At 42.5% G+C, this 22,091-nt stretch overlaps 1 protein-coding gene across 6 annotated transcripts; it reads right to left on the bottom strand.

Moving 5' to 3' along the window:
- Nucleotides 1-2,469: 2,469 nt before the first annotated feature.
- septin6 (septin 6) lies at nucleotides 2,470-19,451 on the bottom strand. 6 transcript variants are annotated; one of them, XM_062523989.1, is made up of 11 exons: nucleotides 19,347-19,451; nucleotides 17,619-17,733; nucleotides 15,775-15,970; nucleotides 14,616-14,802; nucleotides 10,998-11,159; nucleotides 9,966-10,062; nucleotides 8,466-8,634; nucleotides 7,984-8,116; nucleotides 7,435-7,625; nucleotides 6,118-6,164; nucleotides 2,470-2,580 (listed from the first exon to the last, which is right to left on the bottom strand). In XM_062523989.1, exons 1-10 carry the CDS (start codon nucleotides 19,374-19,376, stop codon nucleotides 6,161-6,163), a joined length of 1,284 nt encoding a protein of 427 aa, XP_062379973.1. In that variant the 5' UTR covers nucleotides 19,377-19,451; the 3' UTR covers nucleotides 2,470-2,580; nucleotides 6,118-6,160. The 6 variants fall into 6 exon arrangements, with proteins under 6 accessions (XP_062379973.1, XP_062379971.1, XP_062379969.1 ...); XM_062523988.1 differs by lacking the exon at nucleotides 2,470-2,580 and adding an exon at nucleotides 4,071-5,008; XM_062523990.1 differs by lacking the exons at nucleotides 2,470-2,580; nucleotides 6,118-6,164 and adding exons at nucleotides 4,071-5,008; nucleotides 6,575-6,622.
- Nucleotides 19,452-22,091: the final 2,640 nt, after the last annotated feature.

Below are 22,091 nucleotides of genomic sequence, written 5' to 3' on the forward strand. Positions count from 1 at the left end.
TCTTCTCTGCCAGAACCTTTGGCTCCAATCAGAAACTAGCTTATCCAAAAGACGCACCAGACCAGACCATTGGTCTGATTGGTTGAAGGACTATCCAAGTGTACAGAGTCAATTTGAACGATGCCCACTGATCACGCCTCTTGTGCAGTAGAAACAAAGCACAGCCTTCCCATACCAATGTTCAATCTTAAAAGATTGAGCTTATAGTATGGTGATAGCCAGACTACCACAAAACCAGATGACAAGAGAAAACTGGGGGGGAAAGCCAGATCTATGCTATAGCAACAAATGAGTTATTGCTCAAGCCTCATCTGAACTGCTTTCAAGTTGATTTCAGCCAGTTTATTGGTGGGCCTCAGCATGGCATCCTCAGTCATTACTTTGAACAATGCATGTGGCAATATAGACAGTAATAATCTTAGTGAATATCTAGTAGTTGACATACACCTTTACTTTAGTTTCCCATTTAAAATACTAATAAAATAGTAGTCATTTTGGTGTCTGCAACTATAGGCAATTTTGATATGTGAGTGTGATGTTTTCTGATTGAAGAGATACATGCTCAAATGTCAGTAAACAAAAAAAACAGTAGGCCTATATCATTGTTGAGAATATAGCTGCAGCAGAGAGGGTTAAAGCGGAGGAAGGATCTTTGGCTGCAGCTCTTTAGTGTCTAGGTGTGCCAGTCCTCAGTGAGTAGAATCAGATGACATTTTGGTTCATTTAACTCTTTAGTCGTGACGTAGAGGCAGTCTCATCCATATTAAGACGTTGAGGGGTGTTGTTATTTGGAGCATATAAGATGTCTTTTTAAAATTCTTTACACTGAAGAGGATATCCGATTTCTTCAGTAGTTTATGAAATATTGTGTTTACCTGGCCAAAATGGTGATGGCACAATGCAATATCAGATCAACCCTTTAAGCTTGTTGCATGTACAATACTTTAAATCAGTCCTATGAAAAAGCATGCCTTGGGTGTTTCTTTTTTTCTTTAATAAATATTGTTAAATTTATATCTATTTCACAGCTACAACCCAAACAATTACCTTCACTTCAGCTCCTCAGTTTACTTCACAGCTATCTAGATATCTATGACTATGAAGTCTTATCATTATGACTATAAGCATCAACAATGTGTTGAATCATTGTGCATGATCTGATCTTAAAATAAAAACACCTTTATTTTATTATAATTTTATTGAAAATGTACACCAATGGAGTCCAACTACAGTTAAATATTACACAAGTCTGTGGTATTTTTGTGGTATGTCTTGCTCTTGGCAGGGTAGGGCAAATATGACGGACGTTGGAAAAATGTATGGTCATTCTTGACACCATAATGTTTACACAGAAACTCACTTCCCAATACTCATTTACCATAATAACATGTCTCCACTTCAATACACAAAATAGATCCTTATAAATTATATATAAATGCATGAATATCTGTTTCTTGCATTTGGCTTTTACACCCCATCCCCACCCTAATCCAACTATATAATTGAAACATTAGCAAAATGGGTGCTGACATCTGTGGAGAAAATGTATATGCACATTACAACCAGAATAAATATACAAAAAATATTAAGAGGGAATTTTGGATGACAAACTAAATACTTAATAGGGCGAAAAGAGTAGACTGAAAAAAAAACTTTTATATTCAATAAAAGTGTTTAAAATGCATGCAACATTTGTATGCCACAAAGCAACAATTGTGAAAGGCGTCAAATGTGTCCTACATGGTATTTTATGTAATTATCATAAGGTTCTCAGTTTGTAATCCTAACAATTACTATTCTTTGTATAGCTGTCAGTGATTATCATAACAACCTTGTTCAGAGTAGTTACAGTTGTATGGGTCATTTTCATTGGCATTTCGTTTAAGATGACATGCAGTATTCCGCTTTTAGCACGGCAACACAGAAGCATGTCTTCTTTGGCTCTGGTAATCTCAAAGCCATAATGTTCACAGTTGTAGGGATAGGGTTAAACACCCAGGAAACATATATTCATGAACCATATGTTCAGATTAAATTAGCATTTTTCAGGATGAACTTAAGACACAAATTATCAGACAATTAAAAAGGGATACCTACTCAGTGCTTAATGCCTATAATAAACAGATGATCCAGTCATGGATTTTAGAATTTGGATTTCCAAAAAAATATGAATCCTGTATGAGCATGATGTTTCTAACAGCCATTAGGTGTAAAGTACAAAACAACTCAAAAGGCTTATGTGTGACAATGTACCGTCCCATGTAGTGTCTCTCCAGGGTTAGTACATTTCAAACGGGGATGAGAGTCTCCACCAAGGACTCTGATCCTCTCTCGCAACATCATAAGACAGACAGTGTGGCTTTGAGTGGCGTGTCCTAATTAAGCAGCTGAACTTTGCTTGTCAAAAAATACCATGTAAAGCCCACATAAGGCCATGTTCAGCAGAGCAGACAGTAAGGGAGTTTATTAAAAAAAAATGGCTGACGGAGTGAGAAAGACTAGAGGGGGAAACGGATGCTTAGTTGTTGTAGAAGCTGCAGTCCCCTCTTCAGACAGGTGGCCAAGACAGATTAGAAGAAGCTAGAGAGAGAAGAGGAGGAGAGAGAAATAGACACAAACGTGTTAATAGAAATGCAAAAAGCTGCCAGGAAGAGCAACAGCACAGGACTATAGGAGCATACAGGAATTCAGTGGATCCCCGATGTTTGTGTGAAACAAGCCAGTGAGGTTCTCTGTAAAGCACTGTGTACAACGTGAAGCAGCAGCTGACTGATTAACATGCTATATCATCAGCTGAACTACAAAGCGTGTAGATATTGTGTCAGATATGTATGGCGATGCAGCCTATTTCAGATAGAAAGAAAATAAATAGCTTAATCCTTTCAGAAAAAGGACATGTCATCATTATGTGCACTGAGCATCGCTTTTACTTGATACATGGAACATAGTAAATACCAAGCTGGTTGCTGTAAAGAAGCATTAGAAGCATATAGTTTGTTTCTGGAATAACACAAGCCATACAAACGCCACAATGCATGTTAGTCACAGCATAGCAAAACAGGACACAGAACACAGAAGCTTTGCCAAAAGCACAGATATATATGCGGTTAGTAAGTGCTGCAGTGAAAGACCCAGTAATAATCCAGAGCAAAAACACCCCAGGCCTGCTGGCTAAAAGGAAAGAAACCCGTGGAAACCCAGAGGGATGGTGTCCACTCTGCTCCCCCTCGGCCTAACGGTAGAGCTGACCAACAAAAGCCAAGGTCTGGTCCCATAGCAAAGCTTGGGGGGTGGAGGACCTACTCTGTGCAGAGCCAGGGATTACTGCAAAGGAAAGTAAATACACACATAGCAGTAAGCAATGAGACAGGCACAGGACACAGTATGACACACTAGTGCTGCCCCAGTGGGTCTGTGCTGGAGTGAGAGGGCAAACCCATCGCAAACCCCACACTGACCGCAGTAGCTACAGCAGGAGGCGGCTCCTCTGTGGAGCTGCCGAGTGACTTCGCTCAGCAAATAAACAGAGGAAACGTTGCCACCACAGCAGATACCAGGTTCACAATTTTCACAAAAAAGTGTTTTGTAACTTAAATGTGGAGTTGTACATATTTCTGTGTATTGCCTCATTATCTGACCAATAAGACCTTCCCCTGACCATTTAGTTACGCTAATGAACCAACTACTTGGGCTACATTGTTGTGTCTAAGCAAGTCATACACCATATACAGCATTAACCTAATAAACAGACAATAACAATGTTCATAACAGCACTGTATAGGATGTATGTATGTTTGTTTGCACTGAAGAGGAATCAGATTCACGTATCTACCACATGTTGAAAAACATGCCCATTGTGAGTTACTCAAACTAACAGGCATTCATTCGCATGTTCATTTAAAAACATGCAATGAGAACCAGCTGCTGTGCTTGAGGAGCTCACCCATGGTATGCAACATACACGGAAGCGCTCAGAAAGCATAAAATGACTGAAAGGTCACTTGAATAGATTGGGAGTAACCATATGTGTTAAGACATGATACACAATAACTTCTACAACAATTTACATGTTTGGTAAATATAACATTTTATTTTTAAAGAGATTTAAACGCTTTTTAGGGAGTGTACACTGATATAAGTGCAATACTGGCTCCTGTTTAATAGTCACTTTTTGTTCTGAAACGAGAGGACCACACCGCCAAGTGGACTTCACATAAATCACAACTAGTTTAAAAATGCAATGAAAACAATATAAAAAGTTGTTCACATTTGGCTCAAATGTCCCAACGTGGAAGCTAATGAAGCTAACATAAGTGTGCTTTTAGCAAGTAAAAAATGACAATGAGGTATGATAGAAACTGACTGAGGCCCTTAACAACTAACTGCACATGCACCAGTCTAAAATGGGCACAAACATCAGCATGCCGTCCCATACCACTGTCTTCCAAATGGTCCTATGAACACTGGGAAATCACACGCCAGCATTTTCTGATTTTTAAAAGAATTTTCCCAAACATGGCAGTGTAAGAATGGCATGGCTGCAGAGATATGCCGCCACACCCAGTTTTAACAGCACAGCCTGCAAGGGGTGTGCAATGTCCAGTCGGTCCTACAGCTGATGTTTGCCCTCATTTAGCCTGCCTTATGAACTCCTGCCTGTTAACTGGGGTCACAGGTGCACGTTACGGTTAGAACACACTCAAATCATGCAGATCTACAGGCCTTTCGTCAGAACAACAACAAACATACAGTTCAAAATGCTAGCTTCTCTGGGAAGTGGGATGGGGCTGACTGGCTCTTCAGAGACAACTGTTCAGTATAAAAGAAAGGCATTTGAGTTAAGGATTCCATTCACATCTATGGGGATCCAGCCTCAGAGCAGGGGAGGGAGGAGGGGTCGGGGGGATGGGGAATGGGGGAGGAGGCAAAGGACAGCATGGCTCAGGAGATATGGGGTGTAAACTCTTTCACAGCGGGCGGAAGGAGCACTTTCTACAGGAATCCTGAACTGCAAAGAGAGAAGGAGGATTATTGTTCCCTTTGGAAAACAGCAACATGTACATACATACAAGGTTACAGAGATCACAAGAGAAGGTCATGTTAGTAAGTGGCATCATGCATTCACATCACCAATTGGCTTTGCATTGAGTGAGGCCAACAAGGAAAGGGTGTATCAAATGCGCTCCCACACAAACATTCCACCACAATGTCATCTTTTTGACTTCTGCAACACACGTAACTACTTGTGTCACTAGATGGCTTTTTTGGACTGACAAGCTGTCTGCTTTCAGGCAGAGCAGTTTACAGCGCGTAGTAAGCCCTCTCTGCTTTACTTCAGCTGGCCAGCTCTCTCCCTTCCTGCCAGACAAATGAGTTCCCATCAGAGCCACAGGCACAGTGGGCCTCTTCTGACCAGGCTGATGTGCAGCACAAGGCTGTGGCTGGACACCAGATTGTGAAGCAGATGTCAAGTCCCCCCCCCCACCCCCACTGACCACCCCCTGCCTGCTCTGCCCAGATCAATGAGGATAGCTTAACCCCAGCGCATTTGGTTTGCCTTCATGCGCAGACTGGGGAGGGGGTTGGCATGGGGTCTGCTCCGCCATGAACAGCAGTATTATCTGGTGGGGGGGCAACGCAGCAGTGTGAGCCTAATGTGGGAGCGGCCCCAGTGAATGGCCTTTTGTGTGCAGCCATGGGAGGGCAGGCGCAGGGCACACAACTGTACACTGTAGTGGACTGGAGGGCACAGATGGAGTGGTGAGGGGGGGCCCAGTGATAAACTGCCACTATACACTCACTCCTTGGCACAGGCGCAGCCCAACGTCAATCCGCCCTGCCCGACTATGGCATAAATGGATGGCATGCATTCTCTACATAAAAAACATTCCCCTGGCAGATATCTGGCAATGTTGGCATCGCCACAGTGTACTGTGTGGGTTGGGTCACTGGTATTACGTTCAGATTAATGTCTTTTTTTCAAAACACATTCCCTAAATGCCACCAATGTGGCCAAGCACATAAGTATCAAGCAGATAAGTAGTTGGACATGTGGCACAATGTCCTGAGGAGTCTGTGGCTGATGCTTTAGTAACTGGAGAACTACAGCAGCCTTACCAGTTACGGGGGTTCATGCAGCATGCAGGGAGCAGGTGAAGGGTTAACTGGAAAACAGCATGGGCAAGACAGGTGACACACACATACATACATACATACATACATGTTATACATACACATACATAACATAATATGTATGTTACATCTCAAACACTACAAGTCACATGGGACGATGCTCTTGTCTTGTAGTAACTGTAAAAAAAACAATCAAATGTACTTTCAAATATCCTTGGTGTTCCAGAAAAGAGAAAGGGAGGATCCCCCTCTATGCTAAGAGCATGATCTAGTGTTTGATCAGTAACCTACAGACATCACATAGAGACAGTGGGGTGGTGCACAGTGGCTGAGCTACAATATGGCCGCCTGGACAACTAGGGGAAGCTGGGAGAAGAGAAACAGCAGGGAATGAAAGAACCGTGAAAGAATAAAATCAATTAAATGAAAGACAAAAATGAACCTTCTCAGTGCAAGTGTCTTCCTTGGTCAGATGTTGGAGTCAAATCAGCTTGAATACACAATCAGCAGTGATTACCAACATGATTAGAAAGTGGTTATCTTCAAAACAATCAGAGATTGTGCAAAACGCAAGACATCAGTCTGCATTTAAATCATTCAGGGAGGTGCTATTTATTATCTGAAAGATCTACTAATCTACCAGATGAAAAATGAATACCCTGGTGTGTTTCCAGACAGCGTTGAATACAACCCTCTCTTATCCCTTAACATGTCATTAATGTTTTGTGTCATTGTTGTCTACCATAAAGTAGTGTCAATATTACCAAGTAGTACTTTCAGAGCTTAAAATCAGATTCATGATGAACATGCTGATGGGAAGCGGTCTTTCATCTTGACTTTGTTTAGTATCAACTAGTCCTGGTCATCATTCATTAACAATGCCACAGTGTTTGACATGGTTAGTGGAACCAACCGTTATGAAGGTGAAAGAAGGCATAATTAATCATCTCAAATATAGTGTCAGTGAGTGGTTTAAAAGCTTTGATTGTCTTAGAATAGTATTAATAAATGGTTTGAAAGCTTTAATTATACTAACATCCATAAATGCAATTCTCTTATTTTGGCCATGATGCCACAGTACACGTTTTATGCAATGAATTGCCATAAAAAAAATAATCCAAAAATACTTGTGTTCTTTTACCAAGACTAATTCAACAGTGTCATTAGATGTGGTTAGTGATGAGACCTGCTCCAACTAAGTGAAACTGGATGCGATCTAGCTGTGTAAATATGTGGTCAGCCCCACATTTAGACAGTGTAACAGTGACGAGACAAAAGAGAGGAAGGAGCACTTTTACTTACTTTTTCCTCTCTTTGTCCCTCTTGAGTGTGGTGGAGCCCCCTGCCTGTTGAGCCTGGGACTGCAGGAGCTCAGCAGCGGTCTTCTTCTGCTTGAAGGTGTTGAGCTCATCGTCCAGGGACTTCTTCTTGTCCTCCAGCTTCTTCTTCTCGTCCTGGTGCAGCTTCTTCAGACGATCAAACTTCTCATGCAGCTGCACCGAGAGGTTGACAAGAGTTGTTTACATCCATTGCATACAGGAACAGATAACACTGAAAGCACACTTCAGTTTTTAATTCTTATTCTACAAGTAAAGACTTAGTCCTGTCATGTTGCTCATTCCGCTTAATATGTACCATGCTTTCAGTTCACCTTGCAACATTGCAAAACATACCATAACATTCTTTATTCATAGTCAGTGAAGGCCATGGGCCTTAGTTATTCATTATTAGCTGAATCATTCACATTGCGACACACACTACTGCCTCAGCAGAAACAGACCAAATGTAGCTCAAAGTTCTGGCTGAAACCTGAAACAGCCACCGCAGACCCCTGGAGACTTCCACACTGACCTCCTTCTCAGCCTCCTTCAGCTCGGCCTCTTTCTCCTTCACTCGCTGCACAAACATCTGCCGCATCTCCTCCTCCTTCTTCTGAAGCTCTCCCATGAACTCGTTCCTCTTGGCCTCATACGTCTCCTGCAGACTGCAGACACACACACACACACACACACACACACACACACACACACACACACACACACACACACACACACACACACACACACACACACACACACACACACACACACACACACACACACACACACACACACACACACACACACACACACAGTCAACACAAGGAGACCTCATGTGCCATAGTCACACCATTGGCAGCTTACAACTTCAACAGAAATCATTCTTCACAGTAATATGAAACTTGCTGAGCAGATCTGAGAAACAGCTGTAGACTACTACTTTAAAAGGTAGGGCCGACAGAGCGCAGTTTTACACAATCCGTGTATCAGGGGAGTAAAGGCTTGGACCCTCACCTGAAGGGTTTGCTGTCGGGGTCGGTGTCCTTGAAGCCCATCTCCTCCAGCTTGCAGCGGCGGTAGAGCTCGTAGTGGCGCGTGTGCGTCTGCTCCCGCAGGTCCTCCATGTTCACCCGGATCAGCATCTCCCGCAGCTTCACAAAGTCACAATGGTTCTCGTTCTCCACTGCCAACAGTAACAAGACAACACGGACATTTAACCCCCAGCTTGGCATAAACAGTAAATCACGGGCTATGTGCACTGGCTTACTCAATGTTGGCAAACCAGTCTCCTGTTCGATGACATCGCTGTCAACAAGCACCTGAAGATGAGTGATTTTGTTGTACCAAAACAGTTCACAGAGCTCATAGTCATCACTATAAGTTCAGGTAATCCATTAGATAGTTTGCCATCATTGGGATGGATATATACTGTACATACATATAAAATGCATACATGCTAAAATTCACCAGCTAAGCCAACAAACTAGCTACAAACACAAAATATGTTTTCACAGCTAAATAAGTTAAAGAGACATGATTTGAGGATAGCTAATGCATATGTTGAATGAATGGTTTGTGCCTTCTATCTCACACATAAATGCATACACACACACACATACACTGGAGCTCAATAATGCAGATAAGCTCCATTCATGTACCCTTAGGAGGTCGATCACTTTGCCCAGTATGTGACTCTGTGCTTTTGCCCACGTGCACAAGCCCATGGCAGCATGTGGTCACTGAAAAGGAGCCACTGCACAATGTCAGAGACGGCCCCAGGCTAACACTATTGTATTTATCCTCCATAGAGCTACAACCGCCCTGGTCTCAGGACACCCAGCCCCCAGTGCAGTGCATGCACAGAGCGAGTAAGGCGTGACTGAAGTGAGGAAGGCAGTGAGAGAACGACAGAGAGACAGAGAGAAAGATAGAGGAAGAGAGAGAGAGAGAGAGAGAGAGAGAGAAAGAGAGAGAGAGAGAGAGAGAGAGAAAGAGAGAGAGTAGGGGAAATGAGGGCAGAGCATCTTTGAGAGCAATGACTCAGGCGACTGTTTCTATTCTTAGAATGTAAACTCGGAGCAGACCCTGGAGCAGCTCTGGCCCACATCTGGTCCTGTTCTGGCTGGAATCCGCTCCAGTGCGCCTCCATCAGAGGCATGGCTATTAGCCATCTGCCATATGAGTGGGGCTGTCTATCTAACAGTGTTTCCATGTCCACACACTGGATAAATCTTTCAAATCAATGCGTTCACATGTAGCATGGTCAGTGTGGTCGCTCTATTTATGTAGCACTCGATGGAATAACTCTGTCGCTGGTGGAGCTTTTGACAGCTGTGGGCGTGGAGGGGGAATGAATCAAGGGAAGTTGTTTAAAAGATGTTACAGCAATATCTGGTCTCTGGGAGTGGGACCAGCCGCACATATTTAGTGTGAGCGCACGGAGCCACAGGTCATGGCCGGGGAGGGTGGGAGGCAACCGTCTCATTTCCTCTGCAGGACGTGAGCACTGCTTACCCTGCACTGTCCCCCAGGGGTACTGCCTCGCTCTCACCATCTTGTTCCCAATCTTCACTTCCTCAGTGCTGCCCACAACAGCGAACGGTAAATGGCCCTGTAGAAGACACAGATATTGACTCAGAAACAAACACAAACACACACAAACACACAGACACACACACTATCTGGCAGAGGAATGTTGAGATCAGGAAGTACATGAGACACGATAACCTTCTGTCAGCCACATTCATTAAACATTATCTAGGAGTGACCCACAGACTAACACTGGGTCTTGCTCACAAAGAACCCTTATATTAAAACTTTGTCAACTTTGTGGTAGAAACGTTGTTTCTGTTGACCGGAGACAGAGGAGGATCTTCTCACTAACACCATGCACGCTTGCAACATGGCATCCACCCAGCAGCTAATGAGATATGGGCAGAGGGATCTTTCCTCAGAGAGGAAGTGGGTGTCATGTGTGTCCCAGACACAAGGCCAGGCTTAGTGACGGCCCACAATAACAGGGCAGCTGAGCAGGAAGGCTAAGAATACTTCTTATCTGAGCCTGAGGGGACTTGTGCTCTTCTTGCAAGGCTCATGACCTCGCGTTGGGTTAGCTATGCAGAAGAGAGGCGTCGGGTCTTGAGGAACTGATGGATTTCACAGCACTGTGTGTCCCTTCATGTCTCTGCTCATGGCCCAGCCCTGCACACAGAGTAGCTTGTGGGGCCCAGTCGAGGGCTTTTCCCACGCAAAACACTTCCTGGAGTGAGAATGATTCCCACTGCATTCCTCTGTCTTTGTGGTGCCATTTCCTGACTGAGGTCCAAAGCAGAGGAACTGGACACCAGATGGGGTCTCTCCCAGTCTACCCAGTGAAATCTGCCATACGGACTACAAACTAGGTAATAACTGCAGTTATCTGAATGACTTTAACTATACGAAAATGTACCATACAATGCTAAAATCTATAACAAGAACAATTCTGACACTACTTGTTGCTATGGAATGCTAGATACATAGACTAAGTTATGAATGAGAGCATCTTACATTCATGGTGGAGTTGATCTCAGCCACGGTCTCGTCATCTGTGGGGAATTGGTATATCTGGACTCCATTGCTGACTAGCTCACTTGTAATCTTGATCTTAAATTTGGTGAGCTCACTCTTAGAAATGGCATCTGATTTGGCAATGATAGGGATGATGTTGACCTAGAGAGGAGAGTTCGGTGTTAATGACATTCAATAGACATTGATCCAAAAAGATTTGATGAATAAAGGGAAATGAAACTCATCAATACCAATACAGAAGTGTAACTGTGTAATAACCAGTAAAATGATCAGGTAGATCTATTTTCTGGAGTGACATTTCTTACGGACTTAACATTTTGTAAGTACATTTAAGCGTGTCTTGTTTGCAATCAGAGGTGCATGTTCTCAGATGACAGTTCTTTGAGAGAGTAACCAATCCAGGCAAATCATTCATGCATTCTGATCACTTGTTTAAGGTATTTTCTAGCCTAGAAATCTAGACGCACCCTAGCGGCAAAAAATGGTCTAGGGTCACACAGTTAAGGCCAATCCTGCGTCCGGCACCAAGGCAGCCGGTCAAATCAGAACACTTTATCTGTGTACCGAGTCCTTGAGCCCACCTTAGTGCGGTGACGACAGAGCTGCGAAACAGCGAGATAGCAGAGCAACCATAGAGAACAACGAAGATGGATGAGGCTAACGAAGCGCGCTAGTTTGAATCGGCTTTGGAAGAGTTAGACTTGGGCTTTTCTTTGAAGGTTGATAAGAAAAAGCACTCAAGTCATTCCTTTTAAAGAAGGATGTATTTGCCGTTTTGCCAACCGGCTACGATTGGTCACAAGTGCTGGCCTATTAAGTGCAGAGGCAGTATGAGAGACACCGGTTCATCCCACCCACAGGCTTCAGCTCTGTGAATGGTCCGACTCCGGACTATACATTTAATGTATAGTTTGGCTTGCCAGGCTAGGTCACACACACAGCTTGATGCACCATTTATCTTTTCTTTTTTGAGGCAAAACATCTGCCGACCCAAGCCGAACTGTTTACACAGAGCCACTGAACTCAAACACATCTCCTGTGTCTACCCTATACATTTGCCTGGCATTCTACATGGGCAGACTGGTGGTGATTTAGGGTGCAATGTCACTTCAGTATGGTGCAGCAGCTCTCTCGCTCTTGTGGGCAGGCCATTAAAACTGAATGTGAGTGTCTCCGAGAATGCTCAGGAACATCTGGCCCAGCCCTGATATAAATAGACCCCGAGCTTCTCTCTTCATGCCTCACTGAATGATCTAGCTCACAAAAATATCACTTGGAAATTAAATCCAAAACATTTGTCTCTTTTAAAACCCCTGGAGGGTTGCTTGTAACTCAAGGAAAACACTGCTTTTCACTACACACAGCCAATGAGAGGGATAGAATCAGTGTTGCTCATCATTCTTCCTATCTTTCACAAGTGCCTTGGAAATGGGATGCATTAATAATAAAGAATCACAAATATTTAAAATGCAAAGAGAAGTGCACATACGGTAGAGTAGGGGTGTCACGATACCAAAAAATCAGTAGTCGGTGCCAATACCAGTAAAATTACACGATTCTCGATGCCAAATTCGATACTATCGTTAAAAAAAGGATTTTCTAAAATCCCATGTACTTAATGAATTTCTTTATTGAAATATTTGCAGAACACTGAAATATAATTTCTATAACATACAGAGCATAACAGAATACAGTATCCAATTGCGAGCATATCACATAGGCTTACACATAATTAAATCACTTTTCTAATGGATTGTATAAAAACCAACAACTTGCATCGCCTTTTTATCGCTCTGCTTTCATACAATGTGAATGATTTTTTTTTACAAGATGTAAAGTCTTTATTTGAAACACACACACATTCTGTAACTATTTATACATTCTATATGAAATTTCTGATCTTCATTAGCAGCAAACTTTATGCAGATTATAGCCTACTATTCATATTACAACTCCACCTCTTAAATTCAGCTGTCTGGTTGAAGCCTCAACATTTTGTAAACAAAGTAGCAGGCTAAGCTTATCTTACTCTACTGGTTGGACTGTTCAGTTTCCCCACATGTGTTTAAGTTTCAAGGTAAGCTACTTTTTCTCCTTGGGACAGAACCTTTTAAGTCTTGGAGTTGAAAAACATTGGTATTGAGATGGTCAGTCAACTTGAATGCAAGAGTTTTAATGTCTGCAGCATAGACTAGCTAATGATGCTAACCGGATTTTAAATAGCTAGTCGTCTTCTGTGCGTCATTGCGTTCACGATTGTGAATGTTTTATTTGGATTAAATGTGTGCGGCGTCAGGTGCATCAGTACGACCACGCTTCCAGGAATGATCTGGTTGGTTTTCATGGAGACAGACGCTGTGTGCACGGAGGGGAGAGTTTGTGTGTGTGTGCATATGTGTGTGCATGAGAGACAGACGCGTGAGTGACAGAGAGGGAGAGCAGGGAAAGGAAATGCAGCTTAACGAATGTTGCGTGTTTTTCAATACCGTTAAAAAATAGATAAATAAATAAATAAAAAGTAACGAAACAATATGTGGCTGCCGGTGCTGAATCTGTGGCGCATCGCCACAAATTAGTCTAGCCTATGTGTGGGAAACACTGTAGCCTATTGCCCCCATCAGTTCCGGAAGAGTCGCAGCACCGATGCTTATATGCTGTCGTCGGTGCTTACGGTGCTTCAAAAAAATAGGCATCGCCGGTGTTTTTTCATTTTAGAATCGAGAGGTATCGCAAGTATCGGTTCTCGTGACATCCCTACGGTAGAGCAAGAGAATGTGGTCAGCGACTAACGTGCAGTAACCTCCCAGTGTTGATCTAGCTGTGCATAAATTGCCTGCAAATGAGATAACTAGTATGGATGCTATCTATAGCACTGGAATCCCATCTAGCACACATTTCCCTCTCGAAGCTTTTAGACCAGCATGCAGTGGACATGCCCACCCACACAAGCCTCTCAAACAAAGCCTGCTTTTGCACACACCACCCACCCACTACTCTCCAGGCCCCCTGAAGAGCCAATCAGCAGGTGGTGAGGGGCAACCTGGAGCTGCTGTCTGTGAAGACGTGTGTGCTGTGTACACAGGAAGGCTTTTTTTAAAGCATTTTTTGTTCTGGCTTTATTGTGTTAGGACAGGCTGCTCGTGAGTACAGCTGCTCTGCTAAGAGGCATGTTGGCCCTTTCGTTCAGCTCTAGAGAGTCTCTGCAAACATATGCCCTTGGGACGGACCAGGAGGCTGAGCACCACCGCTGAACACTGCAGCCCAAACCCAGTGGAACACAGTGGAGCCCCTCGTCTGTTTCCGCAGCACATTAAAGGCCTGCCTTGATACCACTATAAGGGTTTTATGACCCATACAAAATGCATTCGAGTTCGACAGCAGCACTCTGACCTTTAAAAGCTCCCACAGCAAACGCATTTCATGAGGCTCCAAATCAACTCTCCATTTTGTCAAGTGAATGGAGCATATCTAGATATCCTCGATCGCAGCACACCAATTTCAAGGATAACCGAGTGTAAAATTGTAAAACTGTTCACACACCCCTGGAAAGGCCACCCCAACAGCACAGCACGGGCATGTTCTCACTCAAGTACTCACCTTGCTGTCCAGCTTTTTCATGGTGACAAGATCCAGAGATTTAAGCGAGTGCCCCGTGGGAGAGATGAAATAGAGGCAGGTATGGATACGTGTGTCGTGGTAGCTGTGGAGGGTGCGCTTGATCTTGAGCTCCTCCTGGAGGTAGGCCTCAAACTGGGTGTCAATGAACTCCACGATAGGCTTGTAACTGGGGAAAAGAATGGTACATGGTGTTAGACTAAAGAATATTGGCTCTGGATGCTCAGAACTTTTAAAGTGTATCATCGGGTATCATCTAATTATAGGGCTCTAGCCAGAGAATTAATCATTATTATGAAGTGTCAAAAATATTCCCTTTCAAAAATGTTATACTTGGTGCAGTTCCCTCCACTGAAAGAAGAAACATTATTTTGGTTTGGATGTCTCCACTGCAGGCATCTTCATGTTGCACATAGAGGTATTGGATTGCAAGATGGAGATGTGTCTTTGGCAGGGGAAACAGTGACAGCTCATCCAAGAGGCTAGTTGGCATAGCAACAATAGGCTAGTGTAAGGAATCTGCTGAGAGTTTAGAATGGACACTCACTGGGGGAAATCAGACAGAACTCCAGAAGCTTGAGGGAAGAAATCAAGATATGCTCTTTGAAGATAAACTAAAATAAACAGGGCAGAGTAGCAAGGAATAGAGCCACCCATATCTACATAAAGGCCAAGAGGAAACAAAGCTTCGGGGTTTTTTTGCTGGCTGTCATTATGCTCCAGGATAAGTATCATTCATCCCCATGAAATAACACTGTTATTCTCCACTGACAGGAGCAACCCAAAACATGGATGGCAGAGTGGGCAGAGTGGTGGCCCAAGGCTAGATGAAGCTCAAGCATCGGTCTCCTCTCTACTCTTCTGCTGGGTATAGATCAAGTGTCAACGCTAGGGGACAGGAATAATGTGAAGTAATAATAGAGGAGAGGTTTATTGCAATATGGTGAATTTGTAACCGAGAGGGAAGGAGTCATAATCTTCTCAGAACGCCTGTAAATAATTTCCTGTGTTCTGTACAAAAGCTGAGTGAATTCAATAACTAGGTCACTTTTGGTCTGTCAGAAACAGTGTACAACAGAAACATCACACAAGACATCTACAAAAAGATAATAAACTCAAAAGATTCAAAAATCTCTTTCACCTGTCCTCCTTGTTGATTTGGTCTCCAAAGCCGACGGTGTTGACCACGTTCAGCTTGAGGCGCACGTTGCTCTCCTGCAGCTCGTAGGTGTTGGACTTGAGCTGCACCCCAGGCTGGTTGTGCTGCATGGGCTCCCCCTCAAACTTGGTGTTGAACAGGGTATCCATGAGAGTCGACTTCCCCAGGCCTGTCTCTCCTACCACACGGGACACAGCAAAGGTTCAGTACGCCACCCAGCAAATATCACACTGACTGCCAGTAGCATGAGAGACATCTATTCAGTATGTTTTTTTGTTGACACAATAAGCCAACTTCTTCACATTCTACAAACACACAAAAAAACGTTCACATTCAGTCAGATCTACTTTCTAATTCCTTTGCCCCTCCTCACTCAAGCACTTCAGAAACAGAAACCTTTGCAACGACCAGAATGTTAATTTTAGAAAAGCCTTATGCACCCCAACTTCACAACTTTAACTATGATCATGTGCTGTGAGACGTAAGCTTCTTTTGAGGGACAAGACAACCTCAGAATGCAAACAAAAGACCTGAAGCTTCAAAATAAATACAAACCCACAATTAACCTGTCCATCACCTTGATTCGATAAGAGTCCATGTGACATCATTGCGCACAATGTGTTCGTGTTGAGGCAGCAGAATGTCTGCCATTAATGTAATATTGCAGAGTAGGAAATGGCAGCACCACAGATTGATTCACAGATCACCCGGTGCACAATGACAAGCTCACACTAACCACTGGCTGCAGACTTCTGAGTGAGTCATTAGTCTCTCTGTCTCAGATGAGTCTTGTGCATTTGACATGCAGAGCATGCCTGCAGTATACTGCCCTTACACTGAATTGGCCTTTCATGGCAAAAAAGTGTACTAAATGCTGAGCGGAAAGATGGGACAGTCCTGCTCTTGGTTAGTCTGTCCCTTCCTGTTTCCAAGTCCACTTTAGGTCAATGTCAAGTAGTTGCTCTGCTTTTGTCCTAGCAGGGACTTGGCTGGCCTGCGATATCTCCCTTGGCAGAGTTTCAAGCTTCTAAAAGGAGCGGTTCTGACATAAGACGGCTTCATAAACATCCCCTCGCAAATCACACAAAACAGGAGGCCTAATGAAGACAAGCATGAGGTTTACCATTATGGCTCCACACTCACACACAACACCACCACAGCTCAACGACTCAAGCCTCAAAAGCTGAACTCAACTGTGAGTCTAAGCTTGGCTAAACACCAAACTTTATAGTCATGTGTTGCTTTCTTTTGCACGGGAAACATGTTTACATAGTCAATGGGGTCATTTTTAGGCCAGCAACTTTCTTGTTAAATCTGATCATGGCTAATGAGGATCCTTCTAGCAATCTGTAGTGCCAGAACAAAAGACAAAGAGCACAGTCTTACTCACTAACTTCCAAAGAAGTAAACATGTCACAACTAAATCTCATGATGCTTAAGATCAACACTGTCAAAAGGCAGATTGAAACAGGAAACACAAACACCTTTCCTTGAAACGGTATGACTGCATGATCAGTCAACTGACAACAAAGAATTTATCACGCGCAAAATCTCAACTTCAACAAACCAACAAGGAAACAGAGGCACAACACAATAATCTGTTAACAACACATAACATAACATTGCTTTGAACAGCTTCTTAGACCAGTCTGACTAGGAGACTGACATAACATTTTGTTACAGTAACTAGACTTGACCAGTCAGCTAATATAAGTGGGTCAAAGAGTTGCTGGAGCATTTAAAGATGAATGGCCTGGCAAACATTCAGGCGTATGATCAGCATTTTGCCTCCAGGGAAAAGGGGGAGAGCTATATGACATACTCACCAACGCAGAGGATGTTGAAGCAGAAGCCATGGCTGACCGACTTGTTGACCAGCTGGTCTGGCATGCTATCGAAGCCAACATGGCCGGCGAGAGGAACAGCGCGGGCACCTTCTCCCTACATTGTGGGAAAAACATACATCAGGTCCTCAGGTCACAGGCAGTGGGCTAGCGCACAGGGACTTATGAATTACAATACAGCATGCTACTTCACTGTGGTGACAAACATCTGATCCACATGAAGTGGGCAGGAGATGGCATCAAATGCAGTACGCAGGTCAAATACAGAATTGTGGATAACTAATGAAACAAAACATATTACAATTGTCTTCTTTAAAACAAGAAAGTGTCAGAACAAAAAAAAGTCAGCACAACCTGAAACAACAATATGGAACTGAGGTGCAGACTTCCTATTTCCTGTTGGCTTTGTACAAAGTCTGCAGCTTGCCGTTTCAAACCACATTTGACATATATGGACATGACAGACAAATTATTGCTTAGCCTACAGAAAACAAACTATGGATTAATTCAGTTATTAGACAAATGCTGCTAGGCAGGAAGAAGCAACTCCTACATAAAGGAAGGGTGGGGACGTTGAAGGCTGGTTTAACTATTCAAAGGTCCATCATTGAAAAAGGCCAATTTTTATTTAGCCTCTCCATTTACATAGAGCCACCATCCTATTTGCTGGGAGTTAAGAGCCTATCTTTAAAACTTTCCTGTGAGCCAACTGTAGCCAGGACATTGTCACAAGGAGGCTCAGTTAAGTGTTTAAATTGAACTAGTAGTAGTATACATAGGCAGAATGCTTGTTTACTGGGTAAACACCCCTCAGCTGCTAGGCATGTGTTACATTCCAAAAGCTGAAGTCCTTCTTGAGATGGAAGGATGACACAACAGATCAGTTTCCATTCATGCCTGCTACTTTATGCATATTACAGACCTCATCAGACGTAGGCTAGAACAAAATACGTAGAGTAGATGAAGAACCCATCTGTGAACACTGAATTTAGGCTATACTAAGCTAGGGCCGCCTGGATAGGTCCGTTACGCCCATGGAACGTTAGCTTCTTTATTATAGGGTTGGTATTAAGTCAAGGCACTCAGTACTGCTAAAGTTTAGTACATAGACCACTTCATTTAAGCTACCATTCACTCATGTTTTCATCTTTTATTAACAGCCCAATTCGACAACGCCCAGCATGCTAACTGGACGGAACCATGTAACAATGAATGTAGCGGAATCACACACGGCACTCGTGCAAGATGATTGTGCGCGCGGTGAAATGGCAATACATCCACATAGTGAGCAACAGAGCACTAAACGAACTGTTTTCCACGTCCAGTTGGGATAAACTAACCAATAAGATAAGCAAAAGTGAAATGTGATTTTAAACAGGAAATCTACGCGCAACACGATGAATAGGCTATGGTGGGTAGTGCATAAAATGGAAAGAAAAAGGATAGCCAGGTCCAGGATAGGCCTAGCCTACTTAATAAACCCACAATTACTATCCGTAAAAAAACAAAATACTATCGACCAAGGAATTATCACATATTTGCATATAGCATAGCCTATATTGTGGATAGACTCAACGAGTAGCGAGGAAGGATCTAGGATGGTGACTTTCTTTTTTAAAAAAATCATTGCCTTCATGCAGCTTATTTTGGATCTTTAAACAACCTTATGGTAGGAAATGTCCGTGGAAATGTTTAAATTATTTTACTCACCGCTTGTCGAGCTATCTCTGTGGCCGCCATGGTTTCTCTCTTGATGGGGACCCTGAACAGGAAACTGCATAGCACAAGCCGCAAGAGCAAGACTAGAGGGGAATTCATACACCATAGAAAGTACCATTTTATGCGCTCGATACCCAATAGACTTAATGACTAATATTTTGCCTATATTCTGCCTTAAAAAACATTCAATATATATATTTTTCATACATCCGATAATATATCCCATCTGACTTGCAAACATAAATCATGATAAACAACATAATAGACCTACAACTTTCTGTATCGTTTCACGATAGCCCCCTTTTCTGCACTTGGTTCCTTCCGCGTAGTAAAGAACATAGCAAATAGATCAATGGGGAAATATCATTACTGATGGAATACAAGCCAACATAATCCTTGTAGGCCTATTATTGTTTAGGCCTATACATTGTGTAGATGACCCTCCATTAGTATTATATCCATTAGTAAAAAAAAATGTTTGTATAATTGTCATTATTGCTATGATGTAGCCAAGGCCTTTTCAAGAGGCCAACTTTGACAAGGACCTGACTCTTTTTCTTTTTATAGCCCAACTATTAAACTTTTGTGCAAAGGCTTTATGACCTATTGGATAGATGGTAAATGTGATGATCATCTAAACACACACACACACACACACACACACACACACACACACACACACACACACACACACACCAGAGCCAGACAGTAGGCTATATGTGAATTTACTTGATTACTGTACTTAAGTATAATTTTCGAGTAGCTTTACTTATATTTTTGACACATTTGAAGCGATTCTTTAAATGCAATAATGCGACCAAATGGAAGTCTTTTTCAATAGTACAATTTGAACTTGACTGTGGTAATGATGGTGACATCAGATTCTTCATCAGAACATCATCCATAATCAGGGTGAAGCCGGAATAATATCAGACAATTACCTGATATTTACCACTTAGCCTAGTTAGACTCATTAAACAGTAAATAAACTACCCATTATTGAGTTATCTAACCGGTATAATAATCAAATAATGATCTAATGTATATTATTACATCAAACTCTAAGTTTGTGCACTTCACAGAAATGACAATTGCAACATATAAACATAACTTCACTGGTGTTCTTTATTCAACATTGACAAAGTAATTTCTTTGTCAAAACAAACGGTTTAATGTGATAGCCTGCTTGAAAGTCAGTCAAATGTGTTTTCCATTGAAAATGGTCCTTCCCCTTCCACTATGTAGCCAAGATGGTGACCTTTGAGGGTGAAGTGTCCAGTGTTCCACACTCAACCTTTTGACTGTTATTATGAGTGCAACATATGTATACTTGCAGCGCACTTCTTCTCGTCATAATTATCAGCGTGAACGCACTCAAAATAAGTATTGAGTAGGCCACAGGAATTGGAACACCGTGCACTGACCAACCAATTAAGGATGTATACCCTATGACTGACTAAATAAACATCAAATTAGGATACATTAAAGAAGTAAGTAAAGCAACATCTTGACTTGGCAACTTTCACTTGTATTAGAGTCATATTTGACAAGGTATAATTCACTTAAGTAAAGGAAATGTCCACCTCTGTCACACACACAAACACTCCTCACATATCAGTGGATGTCATGATAGCTGAACAGTCAGACACTTCTTGAGTTTTATTCTGTCCTAAATTTTCAATCAGATTGGGTTTGCTCTTTTCTTAAACAAACCATGCAAAATGGATTTAGACTGTAGAGGTTGAGGTTTTATATCAGAGAGTTTCCTGCTGCTGAGATGAACAAATGCAGAGCAAAGCAAAAGACATCCAAATCAAGCGCCTCCAGATCTTTTTGTAAGATCTTTTTTGGTCATATATGACAACACGTTATTTACCTATTTTGTATTATTGTTTCACTTTAGTTACTTTTATCCCACACTATTACAGGTGTGTTGCAATACAAGCTATAGCAATAGTCAATCAAGGAAAAAAATAAAGAGCTGTGAGACATACATTTACATTTCATAACACTTACATTGAATATTTGAGAGGGGATTTTTGACTCAAGTGCACAAGAAATTGTAGAAGAGTTGTGCCTGCAGGTTTTCCACATAAAGATAGTACCCACTAAAGTGCTACATCCTGCAATCAACTAGGATGGGTCTTTTATGTTCTAGGGGCATTTCTCTTCAAAAGGATATCATGTTAAAGTTGATGGTGCATGAACTATAGAACCCAAGCATTTAAACTTCTCCTCAAAAGTTTAAAAGGTTGAATCTTCCAACAAGAAAACAAGAGACGGACCAAGGTTCAGTGATTCACTGACCATAGACTCAATTAGATTCCTCCGACCTGAACCCAATAGAGTTACTAAGTAAGGTCTAAAATAAACAGACTAAATAATCTGGACATGTCACGCATGGATATATGGTCACACGTTATATGATGAGAGGACACAACTGTTTTTAATGGCAATTGAGAAGAACAGTTAAAACAACAGTCGTCTACACATATTCCGCCCCTTCCGCTGCCAAAAATTGACATGTTGTGAATACATCGTACCAATCATGTTATGATCTCGCAGCTGGAGCCAGGTTGGTGAAGGCTTGCACATGCGCAGTTCTGCACAAAATAGATACCAGATAGGTCATAGGTGCCCAAAATGTGTTGTAATATGGCCGCTGAGTGCATGGAGGGACTTTTCTAATAGACCTCTGAAATTCGCCTTCAAAAACTACCAAAAGCAGACATCTTT

Source organism: Sardina pilchardus, chromosome 21 (genome assembly GCF_963854185.1).
Source record: "Sardina pilchardus chromosome 21, fSarPil1.1, whole genome shotgun sequence".
In the NCBI taxonomy this organism is placed as follows: Eukaryota; Metazoa; Chordata; class Actinopteri; order Clupeiformes; family Clupeidae; genus Sardina; species Sardina pilchardus.